The sequence below is a fragment of the Saccostrea echinata genome, unplaced genomic scaffold (genome assembly GCF_033153115.1).
Source record: "Saccostrea echinata isolate AGI-Se365-2 ecotype Australia unplaced genomic scaffold, CSIRO_AGI_Sech_v1 ptg000072l, whole genome shotgun sequence".
In the NCBI taxonomy this organism is placed as follows: domain Eukaryota; kingdom Metazoa; phylum Mollusca; class Bivalvia; order Ostreida; family Ostreidae; genus Saccostrea; species Saccostrea echinata.
The window spans coordinates 1,021,752-1,048,760 of NW_026889821.1; the positions used below are offsets into that span (position 1 = coordinate 1,021,752).

A 27,009-nucleotide genomic window follows, 5' to 3' on the forward strand; every position below is an offset into this window, starting at 1 on the left:
TATTTTGCCTGCAGTCGCCCGTATCTAAAAAAAATTATTTGCACCATTACGGAGATGCAGTGGAATTGTAGCCCTCTCCTGAAAATATCAGATTAAAAAAATTGGAGAGGGCTACATTATTGCAGCTAATTAACATGTATACACTTACACGCTGGTTTGCCTCTTTATTAAGTCAAAAAAAGAGATCGTTATAACGAGATACATATATACACACATTAAAGCTTATAATTCACCAATTCATTGAAGCAATTGACAATATTATTCACACCTAACAATGTTTGGGGGGAAAAAAACTTAAAAGGATGTTAAATTTTGTACAAAATGGAGCTGCTTCCATCATTTACAGTATAGGTTAGATAGGGCTGAATGTCACTTCTGTTGTATATTTTAGGTTATATATAGTACCTTGAATTCAATAGAGTTAAGCTTCAGACTCTCTCTAGAGGCCCCCTATACCTTTAAAAGTTTATCATGGACGCATGCAGAAAATAGTCTGAGAAGGTTGTAAACAATAGTGCGATCCAGAAATTTCAGAGCCGGGGGGTGGATGGGGTGCGCAGTTTGACAAGCCAAAAAATATTTCGTAAGGGGAGAGGTTCTAATAAACAGGCCGCTTTCCTTCATATATATATACCATATAACGTGTATGATTTTAAAAAAAAAATCTTCTTTCTAACTTGAGAATCTTTGTTTTTGCGGGTGGGGTTTGTATTATGTTTGAATATTTTGCTCTATGAATTTCAGTAGCTCTTATATGAGATACAGACCCCTCTCTACACCTGGATAACAACCTATTTCACAAAAAAGATACATTTCCCGTGTTCATTATAGCCAAATTTTGCTTTATATTGCGTCATGGATAATCAGGGGGAAAAAAACTCGAAACAGATAATTACATGTATGTAGTCGGAGGCATTAAATGTTTCTTTATTATTTTATTTTACGTGCCTTTAATATATGGTGTTGCATTAAAAAAAATACATTTAGAAGTGTTAAATTCTTATTTCATAGAAATAATTAATACTTTGAAATAATTCTGTGGGAACATACTGTGGTCCTCTACTGAGTGTGGTACAACAACCCGCCACTCTGGGTTTATAAAAAAATTGCAGAAGTTTGGAGGAAGGGGGGGGGTTACAATTTATATACGGAAGATCTGTATACACTGAAGAACTATATTGTATATATTGTGGTCAAAGTTTACGGTTTATTATTTTTATACTACTCCTTTTATGTTTCATAAACATTCATTGCTATCGCTCGAGACAGTGTGTAATTCAGTCCGCTCTTCTTCTGAATTCATCAAATATTTACGCCAGATTATTAAAAATATTCTAATTGTTAGCCATTATTTACACTGAACTGTCTACGGATTTTTCCACTTTTTTTTTTCTCTCGATCATGACAAGGAACACAAAGCGGGTGTGACCGGTCGGCAGGGGATGCTCACTCCTCCATACTAATTGTTTGGCCATTGTTTACACGGATTTTCCGGGTTTTTTCCCCGATCACGACAAGGAGCGACCGGAGAGTGTGACCGGTCGGCAGGGGATGCTCACTCTGATGTTGTTGGAGGTCATTGTTTGCTCTGCTACCGATTTGATTTGTTTTTATAGACTTTGAGCTTGAACACTGATGTGTTTCAAATTTTCATATGCATAGGCGTCGGAAGCAAATTGAAAGTGGGGTGCCTAATTGAAAGTGGGGGGGGGGGGGCTAAACCAACGGTAAAAGGTAAGCCCCAATTTTCAATGCCTATATTATGCCTATCTTTGTAAAAAAAGGGGGGCTAAGCCCCCCTAGCCCCCCCCCCCCGTTCCGACGCCTATGATATGCATATGTAGCACATTAAGTCATTTGTGTGTGACTGTTATCTTAATTAAATTATATAATTATGAAATGTTACCTGTGAACTAAATTGAGAGTATGCAAGTTAAACCAAAGAACATAAAAAAGGGAAAAAATCATGGGGGGGGGGGGGGGGGGGTCTATCCGCATTTAGTTAAGAAAAGCTTTTAGATAGTTATTATCAATTTAAAAAGTAAGTACATGTAATCTTCGCAGTCTTACTGGTATTTCTTTTATATATGTGAAGACAAAAAGCGAAATATTTAGAATGTTCAGGATTTTATTGAAGACTTACTTGGTATCTTTCCCCAGTATGCCCTACGGTGAATTTGAGTACTAGTGCTCTAGTATAAAAAAAAAAGGCCATAGAATTGAAATGAGAATTCAAATATCTATGTGGTATAATTATTTGTAGATTCTTTTCCTTGAAAAAAAATAAATATGAGGAATATTTAGTCTAGGAATCATATTCTTTGACTTAGAACGGTTAGCTTGAAATAGTTAAAGGGAAACAAATATCTCATAATCTATTTACGAAATTATTGTCAACATTCTTACTTTTTAAAACCAAAATCTTAAAAAATGAGAAAATTCATTTATACACATCTTCGTATTGAGAATTGTATGAATTTTTAGGATCACCAAGCTTAAACAATTCTATAAAAATACATGCAAAACTTTTTTTTTCCAACATTAATGAAGTGCACTTGTATATCTGTATTATATATTTCGTTTCTATGAAAACAGTCGAGAGGGAAAAAATCATCCTCATTTTATACTTTATCACTATTATGATAACTGTCTTATTTCACATTATTTGACACACATATCGCTACAAGAACGAAGAAATCAAAATAAAACGAACTTGTTTACATGACAACCAATTGCTTTGTACCCGCATGTCCTTGCATATTCAAAGTGTTCGATATACATACAGTTAGCAAAGTAACATCGTAGAAACTCGAATAAAGGTCAAATATATAAAGCTACCTGAATTTATTTCTGTCTAAGATTACAGTATTTATCAATGAGCTGCAAACTGCATTCTAATTAATGTACAACCAGTTTTCAGCAGGGTTTCTCTATCCATTAAGTATGCCGGCATATTAAATGATATAAGTATGCCGGCTTGAGTAAATAGGTGTGATAGGGATGGGTAACATTATTTAATAAAAAAAATCATTTTAATTCATATTGTTACGGGGGCAAACATTCGTGCAACTGCATGTCATTAGATGTATACTCAAACTGGCTGCCTTCTATTATCTTTCTACGTATTTATCCGGTCATTTTGCGTGTCGTTACTCACTTGCAAAAAGGAGAGTGCCTTCTCGCTTTCAAGTTGAAAAAAAAATATGGTATTAAATGATGAAGAAGCCAAATCTAGAAACAATGGAGTGGACTCAAGTTATGAACATTCCTTAGACTCGGATAAATTAATGAATGAATCTAGACTGCAGAAAGGCGAAGCCGTTGTTGAGATCAAAGATGAACGACAGAACCAACTTTTGTACAAGGTTTCTGACCATCCCCCGATATACTTAACAATCTTCTGTGGTCTACAGGTATTGTATACGTATTGCATATTGTAATCAAAATGACAAAATATGATTTTTGCAGTGTTCTTGCATGTAATAAAATTCCAATGACGGGGCCGATGATTGAATAATTATTCAAATTTAAATTTGTTTCTTTAAAATAGAAAAAAACAACATTGAAAACTGCATTTGCGACTTAAGCAATGTTAAATAACGCTAAGTGAAAAAAATCCAAAAAGTATGTCAGTACATTTTGCATTATTACATGCTGCGTTTATGTCGACGCAAAATGTAGTAAAGCAAAAGTAATAATCTCAGTTTATAATATTTTGCATCTTTATTACAATTCTGACGCACATATAACTCAATACGTAATCCTGATTGTGTTCATCGGCTGGTGTAATTCCTACACGTTATACGTCCCTTTCAGTCACAAAATTCGAAATGTTTAGTACCGTATTTTTTTAAATGAAACATTATGTTTTAGAAAAAAAATAAATACATTGAAATCTGTTTAATCCGACATCTGTTAAAACTGTTTCACTGGTAATTCTGACCCCTATTCAAATCCCCCTCCCATTTTCCTTTTTTCTATGTTCTTTACACTGTGACACCCTGCCCAGTGAATGTTGGATTAGGCAGGTTGACTGTACCATTATCATGATTATCAAAAAAAAAAAATATTTTAAACTCTTTGCAAGCACACTTTGATTTCTCTGTCCGCGAATATGGCAATTTCCCTCCTGGTCGCTGATGTGACGTGCGCAACTCACCTGGAAGACATTAAAACAACTCTTCTAAGTTCTACACTTCTGATGTCCGGCGTCTGTACTTTATTAATGAGTCTCATAGGATCACGGTAAAAATATTTTTTTTTGCCATGTAACTTTAAAGTGTTAATGTAATATTCATGAATCGATATTTTTAATGGTTACTTTTTTTTTTCTATAGACTTCCTCTATTTCAAGGAGCAGCGGGAGATTTCCTTATTCCTCTGTTAGCTTTGCAAGTACTGGATAAAACGAGATGCAATTTCAATGACGAATTCTATTCGGGTAAAATTTTAAGATCTGATCAGAAACATTTCTTAAATATTTGTTACCCCTTGTTTTCAACATACGTGTACTTACATGTATATTTTTTGAGTATGTAACAACTGTTGAATTAATTGCCCTGATGTTGTCCCAATACAAAACAGTTCTATATTAGGAAAAATGAATTCCTTTCTAAAAACTATGAAGTTATTATATGTGAAAAAATTCGGTTGATACCCCCTCCCTCCCCCCCCCCCCCGGGGAAAAAATGTTTTATGTAGCATCTATAATAAATCATACGAATAACAATCACCCTGGCTATGAAAAGTTAACTGACTCAATGTTATTTTTCTTTCCTGAAGTAAAGTCATTTTGTTACATTTCTATAGGAAAACATAAACCTAGCATATATTTTACAGAACTGAATATGTTTTTTTAAAATTTAAAATCTAATTAAAATGTGTATTTTAATTATTTTTATATCTATAAAATTACGTTTTTACTTGTATAGTTCCGAATTTGAATAATGGTAAAATTTTGAACTAAGACTTTTGGGATAATTTCAGAATCAAACTCCACAATTGTAAACACTACAATTCCAGCAAACCACAGAGAATACATTTTAAGCAACATCCAAGATGTAAGTATCAATGTATATCATTGATCAGAAGACATTAATCACCGCTATGTTTGTCAGGCAATCCAGAACAAAAGGTTTAAAATGAGACAAGCATTTTTTTTTTTTTTTTCAAATAATAGTTGACGATTCAAATAACATGAAATATATTATACGTTCTTTTCTGCAGCAGTACACACGTGTATATATGATTTTATTTATCATGGTAGTGTAAGTATATATACAATGTATTTAAAAAAAATTCTCAAACTATTCCTGCCTTTCAGTTACAAGGAAGCCTCGTGGCTGCTGGAACTTGTCAATTTCTCATTGGAGCAACAGGTCTAGTCAGCCTCCTTCTGAAATTCATTGGACCAATCACCATTGTCCCCACTCTCTTTTTAAGCTGCGTCTTTATCGTCAGAGCATGCGTCAAATTTGCTTCAGTACACTGGGGTGTAGCACTGTTGTAAGTTATCAAGAAAATTACTCTTCATCACAAAATAAATCTTGATTCTTTGAAAATATTCAATCTCTTTAAGCACTTTCCGGGCTATAAATTATTTTTTTTTTATTTCAAAAAGTCTATTTTTTCATTATTTGGATGAAATCAAAAATGTTTTCTTATGAAGAAATCTTGATAATGAATTGACAGTTTAAAAACACAAGCTACATGTGAGTATTTTATTTTATCTAATAAATGAAACTAATAGTCTTTTGTTGTTACTATTTTCAAAACAACTGCAGGTTTTTCTGTATAACACTGTCTTTCTATGACATAGGGTAACTGCGGTCTCCCTGATTTTATCCTTGTATCTCAGCCATCACAAAACACCGATACCAATGTGGACGAGAAAGAAGGGATTTCACATTTTCTGGTTTCCATTGCATCAAGTTTATTCTGTAAGAACCTTTTGTTATTTAGTTTGATTCTTTTTTCCTTAGAATATTTTTAAAGTAAACTCTGAAAAAATATCGCACAATTTTTGTGGAAATACATAGATTATACATAAAGTAGTCTTCCAACAGATTCTTTTTGGGATTTTGGTTGGTTGGTTGGTATGTGGCATCATGACAGCGGTGGGAGCTTTTGATCCAGACGATAAACTGGCGAGAACTGATACCGGATTGGAAGCAGTCAGAAAATCTGCGTGGTTCCGCATTCCTTACCCGGGTAAACTGCCGATATTTCCTTCAGTTAGCTTGCGGGTTTTCTTCTGTCATCAAATATGGGTAAACGATTCAAGCTGCATAATTTGCTTATGACGTCATTCACGTCACAACAGGGACATCGCGTTTCCTCCTGTTTTTCCTCTGAAAATTACTAAATAATCCAATCGCTTACCATTTAAGGTTATCGCTAGTCTGAAATGTATGTTAATATGTGTTTTATGTGGGAATGTTACAACAATCAAGCACATCACAATATATGATAACAATTACGAAGAATATGTATATAAAGTGACATCATACTTAGTTTATGCAAGAACAATCAGCTACAGCAGTTCTAAAACTATTAAAATAATTAAAAAAAAAAAATCAATTATTTACCAGAAAAAAGTTAAATCGTATGTGTGTGACTGAGTAATTGGTAATACAGAAAAAAATATTTCTAATGCGTGAAATAATGATATCTCGTAAATCAAAACATTTAACATTTCTATATATTTTCAGCATAATATCACTTCTCTTCTTAAAGGAGGGGATTTCATGCGTTCCTCATAATATTCGTATATTTCGAATCTGAATTTCTTGAGGTTACTACCTTAATTTAAACTAGGAGACTACGTAAGGTATAGGTGTATCACTGTGAATTTCAGAATATTGTCGTCAGCCAACCTACTTCTTTCCAGCTTCTCTTCTCCACCATTGTTTTTTCTGATAAAGTCAGTAAAACTATATATCATGTTTTAAGTCTCCATAATCAAGAACAGTATTTTGAAAAACACATGGTTGTATTTTAAAGTTATTTTTTCTCTCGAATCGCCTTAATATGTTTATAGACAAAAACAAGAAAAATGCTTATTTGTTCACCAATTTCAAAGGGGGTTACAACTAAAACATTGCAGCATATTAATTATATATGCTTAATTTTATATGAGTAAAACATAAGAAAAGATTTAAGGAACATTTATTCATATCCAAGAATATTTTAAAATGTGGTGATGCTATAAAGCCCGATTTCAATGAAAAATACCCTCTACCCCCTTATTTAAAGAGCTGGAATTAGGGGTAATTAACTATTTAAAACTGGAATTAAAATTATCAGTCAAATATCATTGAACTGTTCTTTGCATCCAAGAAAGATTTTACGACCAAATTGCCATAAGTATTAAATTAAATGGGTGTAAAATGTAGGCGGGAATCGAGAGTTACCGTGCGTAGTTCTTGTATCAAATGAATGATGACTTTATTTGTTTCTGGCAAATAGATGTAGTAAAGACAACTACGAAGAGGATTTTTCGGGACAATCTTAACAACAAAGTCTTTTTGGGGGGAGGGGGGGGGGACAAAGTGGGCATGCTTGATCTACTAGTCATTGAAGGTACAAGGTTTTTTTGAAAGATTTTTTTTATTGATGCCAAAATGTAACAAATGTATTTCAGTTTTTCACAACCGTCAGATAACCTTAGGTATACAATAATATAATAAACAAGTGAAAAACTTTATCCTCAACTTACCAATAATGACATCAAAAGCACTTTAAAAATTGAGTCAATCTTCATTCCTGATGTTTTTCAACTTTTCTAGAAAGCAACAAAACATTTGTTTCTAAAATTTACTATTATTCCTGTTACAGTATACATTTCTTTTGTCACTACATACAAAACTCATGAAGATAAGGGATACTTACCTGCAGAATTGGAATTAAATTCGCACATATATGTATACAGTTAATTCTCGAAAATCCGCCGCCTTTTACTAATTAGAAAGCATGGTGATGAATTGAATTTCCCCTTTCTGGGGAAACAAGAAATAGAGTCACTGTTCTTGGAAAAAAAAAACATTTAGCGTTTATATTCTTCGTATTATATAAAACACATTTCAAAATTTGTAAATGCTTCAAATAGTTGTTTTGCTTCCAATAATTTCGTTTTAAAACAAAATACACAATAATAAAATAAATCCATGTATTTGAGCTCAGGTGCAGGCATGTAAAATTGTGCAAATCTGAACGTCTGGTTTTATAAAAAAAAAATGCCGTGTCGATCGTAATGTATTGCCGATAGTATGCCGATTGTATATAATTCTTATCCACGGATAATATGTATTTCACGCATTGTTCTCTCTGACTTCTAGGCAAATGGATGTAGGATAGAGATTTAATAGTGATAGTGTAGATAAATTGCTGGTTTTCCATCAAACATTTCTTAAAATTAAGAAGAGCATCGCAAAATACAATCATGTCACTTTCGATTTATTGAATATTCCAAATATGAAGAAATCTAAACTTTATTACACGTTCAATTTGACGTTGCAGATAAATTTACATTGTAATTTACCTAAATTGTGTAATTCAGCAACGAAAAAACAAATTCGGAATTTTAAAATAACAAAGAAATATTATAATTAATCAATCAATAGTATTTAAATCCCCCCCCTCCAAATAAAAAAAAAACATTTTTGAAATATATTTAAAATAGGAAATTTAAAAGTAGTATTTGAAATTATATTACTTTTTCACCAATGTTGCATTCATACATGCTGTACTACGATGGCAAACTTTATAAGCAATGTCAATGACATGAAATATTGCAAATACTAAATGAACATTATTTCGAATTTCAGGACATGTTTTGATGTGAGTTTTCACGTGTTATAAATACGTAAGCTACTTGCAGTGCAAGTAGTTCACTGCAAAATGTGAATTTCTTTCAAGTTTACATTCTTATCATATGGGTTAACAGTTAGCTTAAATTTATTACCCCGTTTACTTATACACGTTTTTCTTTCAAGACAAATGATTTTGACTATTTTATTTATTATTGTTTCGATTTCATATGATTTATTCATTTTTTTTTAAATGTAGGACAGTTTGGTCCCCTGTCATTCAGCACAAGTGTTTTTGCGGGATTTATGATAGGGACCATAGTATCAATACTCGATTCCATTGGCGATTATTACGCATGCGCAAAAATGTGCAATGTGCCCCCACCCCCTACGCACAGTGTAAACCGTGGGATCCTTATAGAAGGACTATGTAGTCTTATAGCGGGATTCTTGGGATGTGGACATGCCACAACTACCTTTGGAGGAAACATTGGAGCAATAGGAGTAACTAAGGTATGATGAGTTGAATGTGCTTGTAAACTTATTTTTTGTAGAAGCTACAAACGTCTTCATTGATGTGCTTTTTGTAAGTTTATTTCGGAAAGACGAAAAAAAAAAAAAAAGAAAATAAATAAATACATGTAAATAAATAATCCAAATACTACGGAGAAAAAGTTATTTATGTGGCGGCCGCCAGATAATTATTTGGCGGTCGTCAGATAAAATATTTTTTTCTACCTGGCACCAACCGGCTTCCGTGAAATACCTTTCTCTGACTGGCTTATTAAAAAAATGCTCCAAATCCTAAAATGCTTCAAATGTCTTTTTTATGTTTATTTTTTTTTTTAATCAAACAGGTGGCTAGTCGAGACGTTTTCGTTACTGTTGGTTTTATATACATTATTTTTGGACTAATTGGAAAAATCTCGGCGATTTTTCTGACCATTCCTTACCCAGTCCTGGGCGGAGCGCTGATTGTGATGTTTGGAATGTTTAATGGTGTCGTCTTGTCTAATCTACAAGTTGTCTCCCTTAGTTCGTCCAGAAATCTTGCCATTATTGGAACTTCCATTTTGTTCGGGCTCATGATTCCTTACTGGTTGGAGACAAATCCCGATGCTATTCAAACAGGTTTATTGCATGACAATAATTTGTTTGTTTTTTGTTTTTTGTTTTTTTTTTTTTTTTTGCTTTTTTTTTGTTTTTTTGGATACAACAAATATGATACATGTGTCCTTAGTTCTGAAGATTGCATAAATTTGAAGCGAATAAAATCAATATTTAAAGCTAATTATATATAATTATAAATATAAATTCAATAAAAATCACTTTTTTTTCTGTACAAAGAATATGAAAATATATTTTTAGGATCCCCGTCAGCTGACAGTGTAATAAGGATGCTTATGGTTAATCCTAATTTATGTGGTGGTATTACAGCTTGTTTTCTGGACAACACAGTCAGAGGTATTGAAGAGCAGTTAGAAAACAAAGCAATATAATTTTAGGAACTTTAAGTAATAGTTAGATCCTATTAACGTAGAACCTACGTCGTATGACGTCATAGTTAAGTGAAAGAATGCAGGACTGCATGTCTCAGCTAAAGAAAATACACAACTGTGATAAATGAATTTATTATATATTTGTTATATAATACAGGATTTTTGCATCCCTGATATGAACACAGCACGCGCCCTGTATTACACACCCTGTATCAGCACCCTTTATTTCACCCTTTATCACACCCTTTATTACACCTTTCCGGAACATCTCTGTATTTTTCATTTGGAGTATCTCGGATCTTTTTCTATTTGTTAATGAAGTTTATTTAAATTGTAATTTTACTTCATCAGATATCTTATGCTATTCAAAATAATGATTAATAAATGTTTAATTTATTATTATTTCATTTCTTATCGCTGAATGCATTGCCTTTGGGAAAAAAATGAGAAATGGAAATTCAACAAAAACAGAACACATTCGATTATTTAAAAAATGGTAATTAATTTACAGGTTTATATATGATTTTTAGACACTATTTTCAAATATATAATAAAAACAACAATACATGACAAAGTCTGTATCACACCCCATATCAACCCTCGACCAATATCAGCCCTCTGGCCTTCGGCCCTCGGGCTGATATTGGAGTCTCGGGTTGATATGGGGTGTGATACAGATTTTGTCATGTGTTATTCTCTATGTCATGCAGCTATTTTGAAGGAATGTAAAGTTGCTAGGAAATCTTCAATCGACTTTTAAATAGTACAATATCTTGATGATATATCATCTGAGTCTTAAATCTATTAAAAATTGCGTTTAATGTTTATAATGTCTATTATAAAATGAAATGTATTCATTTTCATAATTAATTCTTAATTATTCATTTGGAATTTTAATTGGTTTGTGTATAATAATAACAATTCGCTAAATATTAATTTTTGAAATAGAAATTTCATTTTTTGATAAATATTCATATTGTAAATCTGAAAGTAACCCTAAAACATTCATTTAATCATGAAATCCTGTGTAAGTGGAAAAAGGTCAACATGACTAATATTGATAAAAAAAAATCTCTCTCATTAGTTTGAGGGGAAAGGTTTATATTTTAATCATTTTTCGTAATCATTTGGGTATGTTCCTCATCATATTGAAGAATTGAAAACACTGCCACGAAGACTTTTGGTAAATATTTACAAATTTAGGGTTGTAGATGGACTAAAAAATTCTTTTAGAAATATTGAGCGCATTTGCGTATATATGTATTTATTGAAATGTGGATTTAATCTTTTATGTCAATTGAAGAAAAACGAATTTAATTTTTAATAATATTTCTAACTATTCTTCAGTTAATGGAGTCTATAAAGAAATGTGTTTGAAGAAGTATTTTTGGTGATTTTCTATATTCTCCTTATGACCATGTACCCCTAAAAATGGCTGAAAATTATAGTTGCAGTGAATAATAATTATTCTAAATTGCGCCGGCTGCACTATATTTAATATCAAGGAAACATGCCATATGTTTAAACTGATAAATAAGCAAGTGCTAATCTCATTTTGAAAAGTTTGAAAATCCTGTGACAAAGACTTTTCTGACATGAGTTCCACCTTAAGTAATACTTTAGCGACTAAAACGGGACGGAGGAGCTCACTGACCAAGTCCTTCTTAATCGCTAAAATTTTACTAAATTTGATCTAACTTGCTTGGGACATTAAGCACTTTTTATTTGGCGGATCCAAAGTTCTGCGCCAATCAAATTGTTTTTCGTGTTTTTGTTTAACAAAGCTGTCAAGTGAAAATTTGACGTCATTGTATATAAACTTAGAAAAAACATAACAATTATGTGCATCACCTGATAGAATATTTAGGGATTGCTGATTTGATAAAAAAAAAAAGAGGTGGGTTATGATTTAATGAATCTAACGTCTATTATATCTTTGATTTGTATTGAGTTTATAGTATATAATTTCTTTGTAAACATATTTAGTTCAGAAATTATATTACTTCCCATTGCTAAATATTTCCTTGTCATATACTTAGGTACTTTGAAGGAAAGAGGAATTGAAGCTTGGCAGAGAATGATTGGTGAGAAGGCTGACGATGGAGAAGAATTTGATGATGACATCACAATATACGACATTCCTCTACCCAAAAAATTGAAAGAATCAAAGCTTTTCAGACGTTTGCCTTTTATCCCCTCTCAATGAAAGTTATAGATCCCAAGTTACATAATTGTACAGTGTTTAAAACTTGTATTTGGGATGCAGCAAAATCTACGACGTGTTTGCTACAAATGTAACCATATAAAATAATGTGATGAATCCTTATTATTAAAATAAATCTGATATATAAAAACTTGAATAAAAGTGAATAAAATAAAATAGATAGCTTTGTTCAGTATCATTATGAATGAACATCAAGTGTTAGTTTAATAAGTAAAACAAAATGAGCCAGTAGTTTCTGAGTTTTCTTTTTCTTTATACGGTTAATACGGTTGTTCTAAATTATTGAAGGAATGTCAATCCGAAATGGGTAGATAAAGTTATACCCAAATTTATTTGACCCTCTTATATATAAATCACAAACACAGAATCTTTGATCTGAGTAAATTCGAATATGCGTGCCAAATCTGAAAAGTTGACCCACTACTGATCTCGAGTTTAAGCCAAATATTAAATTTTTCGAGATGAAAGAACAAACTAAACAAAGGCATTTGACCCCCTCCCAAACATCGATCTTAGAAGGCATAAAAATTGAGATCTTTTAAACAAAACAAAAAATGAAGCAAGAACTCAGTACTATAGTGAAAGTACATTTTATCACTGGTACAAGCACAAGCCCGTAGGAAGCAATTTCGGGGGGGGGGGGCACAGCTATACATATTTAGTTTGGGGGGCACTGCCAACTAACAAAACAAAATAAAGGAAGTCATCAGACGTTTTGACCAAAACAAAATAAAAGGAGGTCAGCAGACGTTTTTCTTGAGGGGGCACAAGCATATAGTACATGTAGCTATGTTTTCTATAGTAATCTACATGTATATATCGGCAAAAATTATTTGAGGGAGTACCCCCCCCCCCCCCCCCGGTTCATACGGTCATGCAAGCAGGAATTTCAATTCTTTTACTTTAATGATCTGTTTTACTCAGTTGTTAAGGGTTCATGGGCAAATCTTACAGTCAGAAGTTTTCAACGTTGACATTCAATCCTTGTAACTATGTGCACCACTTATGCAATGTTCTTCTTTTTGATGAGAAATCAGTTTTTTTCGACGATCAAAATTACGTACGTTCCCAACGCAATAAAGTATTTAAGATGAAACTATACTCTGCATTTACTTTGAAAAGGTGTATACTGTATCAAAATACGGTACATTTCAGCTCTATATATTTTCTGCTGGTAATTCTAATTTTAGAAAAAAAAATATAACAGGTTAAAATACACTTAAAATCCGAATAAAACTATATTGAACTGTTTACTAAGATCCACAGCATAAACTATCAAACACTTTTTTGTGATATATACAAGAATGCACTAGCTTTATGTAGCCGTAGACTGTGCCTTTATGATTTCATAAAACATAGATACATAATTGTGTTAAATATAACCCACACCAACCTTTCTAACTTCTTCATGTGTCTTTAATTATGAGTTCCACTTACCCACGATTTTATTCAGTACTTTGTGTACGATCAGGCCTAGATTTATAGGAAAAAGTAAAAATGAATAAAAAAAAAAAGAGTTGATGTTCAAAATATTGATACATGTATGAGTGAGAGAATTCCAGATTTTTTTATTTATTGCAGCGGGCGGATTTATTGAATCACCAGTAGTAATTATTATTAGACAGAACCATCCATCACCTATCAAAAAAAAAAAAAAAAAAAAAAAAAAAAAAAAAAAAAAAATAAATGTATACTTTAGAAAGAAATCATTTATAATCAGAGAAAATCAAATACGTAACATTATTCATACATTTCCTTGCGTAGTTTCCTTAATCAGATTCAGGGGGAAAGAATATACGATTATATATGATGCTTTCGAAACTGTAAATTACTAATCTCCGAGAACAAGATATAATTTAAACATCTACAAAATCCCCCCCCCCCCCCGTTTTGCAGTACGTTGGCCGTAACTTACACGAATTACATTTCGATGAGGACCGTAAATTACTGAATAGGTGATCGTAACCTATATACAGAATTAGGCTTTTGAGACAAATTTTCTAGTAAACATTCAAATCTTAATCTCTAAATAATTTTAGTTGCAGGTAACGAAATGCTTGATACGGACGCCTATTTAGGACCTGCCAAAAATATATCTGAATTCGATGTAACGATGTAACGAAATGTCGAATTTAATCGATTTTAATTTGTTGTGATTTTAGAATTCATTTAAACGGATTTAATTCCTTGTAACAAATTATTTTTTTTATTCGTTATAACGTACAGGATGTCCCAAAATATATGATACCGTTTGAAATGCATGCCATGCACAAACACTTCCCTAGGCCAATTTCTTTGATATATGTCTCTAAAAATATTTGAATAAGTATAATTTTTTAGCAACAAAATATTCCAAAAAAATTCTCACACTTACGAAACTGCAACGTTACAAATGTACATCAAACTTTTGCAAAAAACTGCAATTTCTATCAAAATGGATTATCAAAAGAGCTACCTACCCTCATTATGAAACTGTAATTATTAATCCTAATCTTAGGTTACTGCTGCTAAACCCAAACCAGAATCCTTAACATATATATAAGGTTTATCTCTGATGACAATCAAGAAGTTACTACCGAGACAGGCACTGTCGTCTCAAGTTAAGGAAATCTGTGCAATGTCTAGACATTATCATTACACAGAACGTCATTTAGAGGGCATCATTTAAAAACCATAGCATTTTTCAAAGTGAACTCATTTTGTTGTTTTCTTTTTAATGACTGTCAAATTATGTGAATAAAATTGGACAGCATATGCAATGTTTATAATGCATTTGTTATAATTCAGTATTAATTACATTAGGTTTTAAGGAATCTTGAAATGGTATCATATATTCTGGGACACCCTGAATTTTGAATTAATTAGTTTCACTTTCCTTCGTGTTGAGAGTAAAGCACGTATTTATAACTCAGGCCCGTACTAACGATTTTCAAAGTAAGGGTAGGTGGTGGGGTGGGGGGGGGGGAGTTACAAAAATATTTGACAAAGGTACTATATACATGTAATAAAAACAACAACAACAAAAATGAAAACTGAGCAGACTCGAAAATCCCATTTTCGGAAGCCTTTTACTTTTAGACCAAATTTTCTTTTTAATATAATTTCATGGGAGATTTCTACCATACTGCAAAATAATATGAGGGAGGAGGCCAAATCACCTTCTAGTGAAAATTTCTATACGAAATGTACAGCTATAGACTGTCCTTAAATAAAAAGGTGGGTAGGGGGGTTTACTATGGGCCTGTATATAATATGTTCTATCCCAGAATTATATTTTTGGTGAGATCAAGGATTTTGAAATGGTTAAAGGGGGGGGGGGGCAAGAAGTTGATTAAATGCAGACATGGCGCATGAATGATAACGCATACCAAACAATTTTATACTTTATAGAGGTTTTCATTTCGAGTATAAACTTGATTCTGTTGCATTTATGTACTTATGCACATACCAACAAGCTATAAAAAATCGAAAGAAATCGTTCGTGCCATTGCATATCTTTAAAATACAATAATATGGAAAATATCTGAATGTTGATTTGGTGTCAATATCAGAACGTAAGGAAATTCCGTTGTTCGTTTGAAATTATTTTCGAAAGAGTTTTGTTGCATTTTAAAAAAAAAATATTTACAAAAAAGGATGGGATTGAAAGATGACACTAACAAAAACTCGACAATGGCTGACGATGATAAGAATGACGCACATTCATTAGAATCGGACAAATCAATGAATCAGGCAGGACTGGGGGAAGTAGATGCTGTTGTAGAGATCAAAGATGAACGACAAAACCAACTTCTGTACAAAGTGGCCGACCACCCTCCAGTATACCTGACAATATTCTGTGGTCTACAGGTATTGCATGCTTACTTGTTTGTAAAATTACAAAATTAGCACAAATGAAACTAGAAGTTCAAAAAATGTCTGGAAATGTGGCCAAATGGCAGAGGTCTGCCATTAAGTCATCTTTATGAAGACTTTGTCATCTTTCAGTTAACTGAATGGCACAGTTTTTTTGCTTTATATAGTGTAAGAGAAAACACAGACCTAGCTGCAGAACTGTAGCGTTATGGTTTTATATATTACCGGTAGTCTTTGATAGTTATAGTCAAAGACTAATATATAAAACCGTAAAGCTACAGTTCTGCAGCTAACACAGACCTTGAAACGTTCAACTACATTAAACTAATCTTAGCGTTTTTTCTTAAGTACCACACCTAATTAAAACAAGATGTGCTTGTGAAACATTGATGCCCTCGTATGGCAGCTTATGACGAAGGTTAAAGTTTCTCAATGCAAGTCAAACTCCAAAGTTAAATAATCAAAGATGTTGTCGCCCAAAGAAAGGACTTGTTTCAATGGATATTCCTGGTAAAAATGAAAGCAAAAGAACCAACCATTCAAAAGTTATAGTCAAGGTTAATGTTTCCTGAAAGTGGGTCAAACACCAAGGCCAAGTGATCAAAGGGTCAAAATTAATGGTACGCAGGGGGAGACCTTGTCATAGGAAATACACATGCAAAATAATAAAAGCCCTAGCACCGACTGTTCAAAAGTTATGGCAAAGTTTTTCAAAAATAGGTCAAACTACAAGGTCAAAAGGTCAAAATTGTTGGTTTCCAAAAGGAAGGTCTTGCAACAAGGAATATAACTGTGAAATTCGAACGCCCTAGTTCTAACAGTTCAAACGTTATGGCCAAGGTTAAGGTTTTTTTTTTTTAAAGTGGGCCAAACTCTTAGGTCAAGGTCAAAACGTCAAAATATTTAAACCCATGGGGACGTTTTTCCCGACGAATACACATATGAAATATGAAAGCCAAAGCACTAACTGTTCTTGCAATTTGACATTTAAGAGTCATTTCGCGATATTAAGTACGGGAAAATATCATTCATTTTAAAATTCCATACATATGCTAAGAGTTCAATTTACTTCAATATAAAATCAATATTTATCCAATTTTAGACCGTCCTAAAAAGAAATCAGGTCAATCAGATGTAATTTTTTTTTGTTCAGAGACTAGGCAGATAAAGGATGTGTGCTGTTGCATATGATAAAAAAGCTGCAAAACGCTAACATTTTGTTATTAGATACTTGTCAAATGTACTTGAATTTATAAGGTATATGCATTATTAGTTAGTTGGAAAGATCATGTAGCAATAATGCATAAGATAACATTTCTACTTTCTACTTTTACTTATTAAAATCAATAAGACTGCATCTTCACAATGCAAAGATATTGTGATATCGTTCTTCCACGCAAACTCTTGACAAAAGTCGCTATTTAAAATTCGAAAGCCCCTATTTCATTTGTCCCTGGTCTAGTAGTAAAACCAATCAAAAAAGAACCTTTATTGTAGGTAAGTTTCGAATGATACATGTATATGACTTGCCTTTAAAATGGAGAGGGTCAATATTGCGGGATTTGTGACTAGTTTATCTTAAATAAAATATCGGCCATTTTTTTAAGATTCTCCTCCATACATTGAACCACTTGAAAACGACGGATTTGAAAGATATATTCTGATTGGTTGGTTTATAATTAACCTTAAGTCATGTGAAACCATATGCCCGACTTTTAAAGTGACTCTTGTCAAGGGTTTGTGAAGAAGATAAATACTACAAAACTTTGACATCGTGAAGATGATAAGACTGTAAATTCCAACATGTTTACATGTATATTTTATTATTAATCCTTTTTTGCATTTAAATATGCATGTAATATATATTTAATAAATTCATTCAATTTTTTACAAACACACTTTAATTTCTCTGTCTGGAAATATGGCAATTTCCCTTCTGGTTGCTGATGTGACGTGTGCAACTCACCTGGAAGACATTAAAACAACACTTCTTAGTTCTACACTTCTGATGTCAGGGGTTGTAACAGTGTTTATGACTCTAATCGGTTCAAGGTAACAGCTTTTACTCCGCAACATCAAAAACTTAAATGAGTAAGAATTTTTCATGGCAATGTTTAACACATTTATGCATGGCAATATCACTTCTATGGATAACATACTCGTATTTAATTTTTTTTTTCACTGTAGACTTCCATTATTCCAAGGAGCAGCAAGTGACTATCTAATTCCTCTACTAGCTCTGCAGGTTCTGGATAAGACCAGATGTGATTTTACAGACAACATAAAGTCTGGTAGACTTTAGAGCTTATAATTAAGAGTAATGCATTAATTTTAGATCAAATATGTCTTCAACACAAAAAGGCGAATTGGTTTTTACTAGATCAGTGATCGAACCTCCATATCTGCAATTATATGTATATGAAATAGACAGGGAACCTATAGTTGACAACTTTAGCATTTTCATAAGCTACGGAAGAATAAAATTGAAAAAAATTCCTAAAATGCTCGATAGCTACATGTATATACAGTGACCAGAGTGTCATGTTTTATATAAAGGCTTACCCCCTTGCACACACAGAAAGGAAAACATAAGGTTGTTACCTTGTATCAATTTTGCTCGATTCTTGTTATGAATGTTTAAAATTGAGAGGAAAAAATTCATCACAACCAGTCATTTTAATTATATGCATATATATATATATATATATATATATATATATATATATATATATATATATATATATATATATATATGCTTAAAACATCAATTTCAAATTCTTCTTTTACATTAACAGTAAGTTGATTTGACGCTCTCTACTTCGCCCTGAATCTAAAACATAATTTTGATCATTCCAGATTCCAATTCCACAACTGCAAACACATCTGTCATAATAGACCATATAGAATACATACTGAACAATATCCGAGAGGTTAGTGATCTATTAATTAATTATTAATAACAATTAATATTAATCTTCTTCGGTTTCGTACACATGTTAACATTTTATATTCTGTACAGATTAATAACAATTTTATATTTCGGAAAACAATCAATCCTCTCAATTTCGGCACGGTTTATCATTGTTGGCATGCGCATCAATTTATCATTGTGGGCATGCGCATCAATTGAGTTTGAGTGTTTCTGTACATTATTTCGTCCTTTAGGTACAGGGAAGCCTTGTGGCTGCTGGAACATTTCAATTTCTAATTGGAGCTACAGGTCTAGTCAGCCTCCTGCTAAAATTCATAGGACCAATCACCATTGTCCCCACTCTCTTTTTGAGTTGCATTTTCATCGTCAGAGCATGCGTCAAATTTGCTTCCGTTCACTGGGGTGTTGCACTGCTGTGAGTAACAAAGTCAATTATTTAAGAAATAAACAACGTTATTCAGTGAACATAGCGTTATGAATTGCTCAGCTGGCATATTCCATGATGCGCGCTAGCACAGCATGGAAAATATGCCAGCAGAACTATTGCTATTCATAATGCCATATTCACTGAATAATCGTTGTTTATTACTTATATTTGCATTTTGTGATGTTGTCAAGAGTATCAGAGGAAATTCTGGCTTACATAAGGGTACGGTTGCTTGTCTCCAGTAAAGAAAAAAAAAACATGACAATAAAATGAGTAGACCTGATTAATCAACCCTATCTCAATAAATTACAAATAATATGTATAGTATTTGCTTCTCAACTACAGTTATCTGGATACACACCGCGTCGTCTTCAAATTCTCGTATTTTTTTAATGCAGTTGTGACGTCATCGAAACCCTCTGAGATAAATTAACAATTTAACAGTATAATGAAAAAAGAGAATGTTTTACATTGATTTTAACTAAAGAATGTTTTTTACTACATTTTTTTAAATTCTTAAAATTCATTTTATGAGCTGAAATTGTTCTTAAAGAAAGATTTAGTATTACAGAAATTCTGTTTCATTTGAACGTGAAACACCCTAGCGTGAAGAATTATCGTTCTTTGCAAAATATGCGTATATATGAACAGAAAAAAATAAAGATACAGCAGTTCTATTCAATTTGTAATAAGTTTTATTATACAATTAAATACATTGACCAAAAAGTTTTTTTTTAAGATATAAATCAGCAATTTTAATCATTTTGATTTTTTTTCCCTGAGAATATTATTAAAAACTAATATTCATTCCTTTTGCAGAACATTTGGTATATATACTCCTGAACGCGTTATATAAGTGTATTAGCTTGTATACTGTGCGAGTGTGAGAAACGAAACTGCACTTATCGAAGAACAAGTTGCGTCTACAGTCCTATAAACGCAACTGTTAGTGCAGGTTCATAGTGGGAGGAAACAGAGAGAATGCAAATAATAATGCTTGTTAGATGATGAAAGAATCATATTCAATTTCTTCTTCATCGCCCCGACTTCCAGCATTTCCCCATTTCTGTAATCTGTGTGATATTTGATCTCGGTACATATTCTGAGGCCCGGGTTCGATTCTCACTCGCCGTGCCGCGTCAAACCTAAGACGTAAACAAAGGTAGTGACTGTTCCTTCCCCAAGCATCCGGTATACAAGTGAAAGTCAGGGGTCTTTCAAATAAGATCTTAAAATCCGAGGTTCCATGTCAAGGTAGTCGTTGGCACGATAAAGAACCCTCACTGCTCAATGGCGCCGAGTGCTGAGTGTAGGTCTAAATCTGAAGCCCTTTACCGGTAATGACGTCTCTATATGAATGAAGAATTCTCGAATGGGACGTAAAGCAAAATAAAATCAATCAGTCAATCAGCACATATTCTGGACTCAGTAGTATGATGCATTTTTTTTTTAATTATCTTTTGGACTAATTAAGAATCTTATGCTATTTATTTTTTTACAATTCATCTCTCAAAGACTGGTGTTGATGACGATTATCTTTTCTTTGAATAATTCTATATTGTGTATTTTTATAATATAGAAACATGTGTCTTTTGGGAATAGGGTTACAGCAGTGTCCCTGATTTTGTCGTTGTATCTTAGTCATCATAACACACCTATACCAATGTGGACGAGAAAGAAGGGATTTCACATTCTCTGGTTTCCATTGCACCAAGTTTATTCGGTAAGAAGACTCTGAAGTGACGCTTGATTCTATCATTCAGTAAAGGTTATCAGTTTCTTATTTGGAACAAATTCATCATGCTTACTCATTTAAAAAAAAATAAGATGATCAGCATATCTTTTCTGGTTTGACAGATTCTAATAGGAATTTTGATTGGTTGGTTGGTATGCGGCGTCATGACAATAGCAGGAGTTTTTGCTCCGGACGATAAGCTGGCCAGGACTGATACCGGATTGAACGCCATTAGAGAGGCTGCTTGGTTTCGCATACCTTATCCAGGTAGTATATAAATAACTTCTTAATTGTAAAATTGAGAAAAATATTATAACTTTTATGACAAGACATCTACTTACCTTATTATCGTGGTCTAGTACACATGTTTTATATATGTTATATTTGATTTCGACAAATCCTTACTATTGAAACCCACAAATGTTGATGGTTACAATTAATATAACCAACATTCATATATTTTTTAAATCTTTTTTTTTTTTTTTTTTTTTTGATATAGGACTGTTTGGTCCCATTTCATTTAGCACAAGTGTTTTTACTGAATTCCTAATAGGAACCATTACATCAACTCTCGACTCTATCGGTGACTACTACGCATGCGCAAAAATGAGTAATGTTCCACCTCCACCTTCACACAGCGTAAATCGTGGAATCGCTATGGAAGGGTTTTTTAGTCTCATAGCAGGCTTTATGGGATGTGGACACGCCACAACCACATATGGCGGAAACATTGGAGCAATAGGAGTGACTAAAGTATATAGTTAAAAGGGTATTGCCTTTGTAACGATCACTCATAACATATTGATATTCCAATAGTAGAGAAACTAAAGTACCAACTACCCATGTGCAAAAAACCTCAGAGTCTTTGTGCATCTTAATAAACTCAGCTTGACACAATGCTTCCACTGAGAGTAATTTTAAATTAAGCTTTGTTGCTTTGTCATTTATAATTTTGCTTTTTATCATTTTTTTTTTTGAAAAATCTGATTGGAATGGGCAGCATATAAATATCGTCCTCTCTCTTAGACTTTATTAAACAGGTTGCCAGTCGAGACGTTTTCCTTGCTGTTGGTGTTATTTATGTTTTATTCGGAATTATAGGAAAAGTTTCTGCAGTTTTTCTATCCATTCCTCAATCAAGTCTTAGGCGGAGCGCTGATTGTGATGTTTGGCATGTTTAATGGCGTCGTTCTCTCCAATTTATCATTTGTCTCCCTTAGTTCGTCCAGAAATCTTGCGATCGTTGGAACCTCCATTTTGTTCGGGCTCATGATCCCATACTGGTCGGAGTTAAACCCCGATGCTATTCAAACAGGTTCTACAGCTTAACATTTTACTGCCTGCTTAGATTTTGTATTAGTTTGTGAGTGGAACATGTGTTTTATTTATTTATTTATTTTTTTTTTTTTTTTTTTTTTTTTTTTTTTTTTATTTTTTTTTTTTTTTGTTTTCTCAAGGCGAGGCTTTGCTAAAACGTCATGTATGCAAGACATAAAGCGAATTTTTGTACTAAACAATAAAATTTATCAAAAAAATAAAATGTATCCAAATAATAAAATTTATCCAAATACATATGAAAATCAATTACATGGTTGCTGTGCAGATAATTGGATGCTGTATTTGTAGGATCCCCGTCACGAGACAGCGTGATAAAAATGCTTATGGTTAATTCTAATTTATGCGGGGGTCTTATGGCTTGTTTTCTGGACAACACAGTTAAAGGTAAGGAAAGAAAGACATCCATAAATATATTGATAGTTTTAAACCCCCATGGGTGCTTCAAGCGCTTAATTAAATGTATCATCACCATAACACATGTAATACTATATAAATAGTGCACATTTTTGAGGTTTTCCGAGGGGTGTCAGTTTCAACTGTTACACTCAAAAACGTGCACTATTTATTTTATTATACTGAATGTCTTATTGATTTCGGATGTCATAAAAAAAAAAAAAAAAAAAAAAAAAAAAAAAAATCGCAGATCGTCGTTAAGTTCACGCTTAGAAACCTTTCTAACTCCCCGCTTCTATTTATTTCAATAAGAAAGATTTGGAAAAGATTTACCAACCTCTTTATTGTTTGTTTGCTACTCAGGAAGTCCGTTATCATCTAAAGTTTGCACTCGCAAAGATGTTTCGTCTGTAGTTTGTTGTTTTCAAGTAAGCTACATCGGACGCAAGCTTTTATTGACGTCGTTTGTTCGGCTTCTTTCAAACGCACAACTGACGTTTTGAGAATTCTACGGTGAACCGTACGCGCATAATTTGAACGCATGTAACATTTTCGTAATGTTACCCGTTGTCAAGTGTGTTGCTAACGCTGCGGGTAACATTACGGATTGTTAAATGCGTCTAAACCAATCAGATTTTAGTATTTAACATGAAAGTATAATAAATTAAGTTATTTTATTTTCCTTCGCAACAAAGTTTGAGGGGAGGATACATTTACGCGCTTGTGAGTGTTTGAGTGGGTGGATGAGTAAGTGCATGCGTAAGTCAAATTTACATCGGGATCGATGTGTTCTTTGAAAGGGGATGCTCCGCTTTAAGCGGTACCATGATTTTTTTTTACTAGATAAAGTACTTTGAAATGACGTAATACGTAACCTTATTTCTGTTAATTCATCAACTTATTATTATTTTTGACATTATTTATATTTCATATATTTCACGCTTAGGTACTTTAAAAGAAAGAGGAATAGAAGCTTGGCAACAGATGATTGGAGAAAAGGCTGACGACGGAGAAGAATTTGATTACGACATTACGATATACGATATCCCCCTTTCGCAAAAAATGAAGGAATCAAAGTTACTTAGGCGATTGCCTTTCATCCCTCCACAATATAACTGAACACCCTTGTCATACCTTTTAAATGTTTTGCAATATTTAGACAAATGAGATCTGCAATAGCTTTGCAGACAAATTTATTAATTATTCTTGTAGTAAATGGTATAATTTTCATTCAACATTTTCTTTTAATACTCAAAAACAAATACAATGAGAAAATCTTTAAAACTTATAATATATAATATTTCATAGTAATAGACTACTTTTGCTCCTAATAAAATGAAGATTGTGCTTTGGTGTGAAATGGAAATTGAATATACACAAATAGACAGATGATGTAATTTCTGTCCAGAAGAATCCGAGATACGACATACATGTATCTCTGAAATATCTAAGCTCGCGGACCATCTATCTAGTCAAATATTTATGCTGAATTTATCAAATCAATAAAGAATTCCATCAGCAAATCTAGTCGTTTAAAAACTGACTGTGTTTAATTTTCACTTATCTGGACAGTTTGGTATGATGCATGATAAACGATAGAGAGACAGATTTAAGTAATCCTTTATCTTCAAAAAATGCCTAGCCAATCTGTCGTTTGTGTTTTTGAAGACGGACTTAACAAATTCATATAATTATCAACTCGCAACGTTGTTAGAGGTGATATAGTAACCGGATGATGTGTGTGTGTTACATGTAGTTTGTCTTTGTGCGAAACGGAAATGACGTAATTTGCATCGGGATCGATGTCTAATGCTGTTTTAATTTATAGATATGCTCTTTGCAAGGGGATGCTCTGCATTGCGGTGTCCGTGTTTATCATTTTCTGCTGAAAATTATTTTTTTAAACTGAAAGCATATATGTAAAACAAGTTATTTTGTCAGAATAGAAAATCAATCTAAACAGAGGAATACTACTTTGAAAGTTTTTTGAAGAAATAATTCACGATGGAAGCAACTTTAAAACACCCTTCATAAAGTGATATAATTAAACATTATATACAGTACTAGTGCATCTGTCTGTCTATAAATTTCTAAATGTGTCATATATGTATGTTTTTGCGTAATGAACATAATTATACTGACATTCAGCACTAGGTTTGTCTTATTACATGACTTGAAAATTCAACAGATGGGTATGAATATAGTATATGCATTTATATTAAGCAGATTTAAAACAAACGAAAATTATTATAAGGATGCCTCAACTAAAATGTTTAAATATGCCAAAAATATAAATCTAACTTTTTACATAATGAATGATTTCAACTAGCTTTTTTTGGTCTTTGATTCTTTCACATATATAACCAAATAACAAAAAGATAGGATGCATGGACTTGTGTATATTTTTGAACTTATTTTGATGCACATATCAAATCTCTAAAATATTAAGAAATTGGTGTTCATTTTTATTCCGATCATTTTTTCCGATCACTTGTAGAAATCTATATATTTTGAAATCCCTGAATAGGAAATAATTTAGAAATTTTTGTCTGAAAAATGAAATTATAAGCGTCTTAACTTATTCATTTTACATGCACTTCAAAAAAAGGAGATTTAGCTGTTATTTTCATAATTTTTGAAAAAAGATAAATGTGTGGATCATTTGTCCTCTATTATCTGTGGATTCTTGTATCTTAAATAGATAATCAACAATGTTGTGTTGCCTTATTTCACTACGTTTGCTTGAGATGATTCCTTAGACCTTTATTTTAACTCTTAACTTCGCAGTGAAACTTAAGGACGTACTCATCTAAGCATTTGAATTCCAAAGTGATATAATTAATATCTTTCAAAATGTGTTTTTATTATTTAGCTTTATTTTCAAAAATAATGTATGTAGTTCTGTGAGCAAAATAATAGCTTGATTTTTTTTAAAGCCGTCCATCCAATTATCTAATGCATTAAATAAAATACAAAACTTAATTCTCTCTCTCTCTCTCTCTCCCAAAAACCGTATAAAACGATAAAATTGTTTACCAAGAAGTAGAAATGTAATCAGACACCATAGATTGTATATTAATATGTAAGCTGTATGTGAATAAAATATTTGTTTTTTAATAAAAATGCTAAGACGTAGTTCCACAAAAAAAAAATTTTCAACCTCAAATTAATGAAGAACCAATAGACACAATCAAAGTGAATCTGAATTACCATGATGTCTTTACTGGATTACATAAAAATCCTTACAGACAAAGATGCCTAGCGGGTTCCAGTAAATGTTCTACCTAGCCTCTTTCTTTATTCCTCACTAAAATATTTGCTGTAATGAAGGAGGATCGTCAGGAGTATAGTTCAACAGCATATTCGAGAAGTGATGTAAATCAGATGTGGATACTTAAAAATTCCAAGGAACTTTTGGAAAATTTGAAATCACAAGATTTTACCAAAATCAACAGTTTAAAAACCTACGACTTTTCAACTTTATACACAACCATTCCCTACGATAAACTAAAGTCCAGGCTTTTTGATATCATTGACAGCTGCTTTTTCAATAAAAATGGAACTCGTAAATATACTTACCTTGTCATTGGTCATTTGCAAAATTATTTTGTTAAAAACATTCTGATTGTACACACAAGTACTCTGAAGTTGTTATTAAAAAGATGCTTGAATTTCTGATTGACAATATCTATGTAGTTTAAGGAGATCAGGTCTTCCAGCAATCTGTTGGAATTTCCATGGGTACCAATTTCGCTCCCTTATTAGGAGACCTATTTCTTGTAATCATATGTAGCAGAAC

The 27,009-nt window shown here is 32.4% G+C and overlaps 2 protein-coding genes across 2 annotated transcripts; both read left to right on the forward strand.

Moving 5' to 3' along the window:
• Positions 1 to 3,214: 3,214 nt before the first annotated feature.
• LOC133176223 (solute carrier family 23 member 2-like) lies at positions 3,215 to 12,761 on the forward strand. Its single transcript, XM_061311376.1, has 11 exons — positions 3,215 to 3,413; positions 4,088 to 4,245; positions 4,338 to 4,441; positions 4,987 to 5,060; positions 5,324 to 5,505; positions 5,819 to 5,939; positions 6,066 to 6,210; positions 9,067 to 9,320; positions 9,665 to 9,938; positions 10,176 to 10,271; positions 12,346 to 12,761. Exons 1-11 carry the CDS (start codon positions 3,288 to 3,290, stop codon positions 12,510 to 12,512), a joined length of 1,701 nt encoding a protein of 566 aa, XP_061167360.1. The 5' UTR covers positions 3,215 to 3,287; the 3' UTR covers positions 12,513 to 12,761.
• Positions 12,762 to 16,202: 3,441 nt separating this feature from the next.
• Positions 16,203 to 22,660, forward strand: LOC133176236 (solute carrier family 23 member 2-like). Its single transcript, XM_061311390.1, has 9 exons — positions 16,203 to 16,379; positions 18,292 to 18,437; positions 18,573 to 18,676; positions 19,242 to 19,315; positions 19,551 to 19,732; positions 21,347 to 21,467; positions 21,602 to 21,746; positions 21,979 to 22,232; positions 22,520 to 22,660. Exons 1-9 carry the CDS (start codon positions 16,203 to 16,205, stop codon positions 22,658 to 22,660), a joined length of 1,344 nt encoding a protein of 447 aa, XP_061167374.1.
• The last annotated feature ends 4,349 nt before the right edge of the window (positions 22,661 to 27,009 follow it).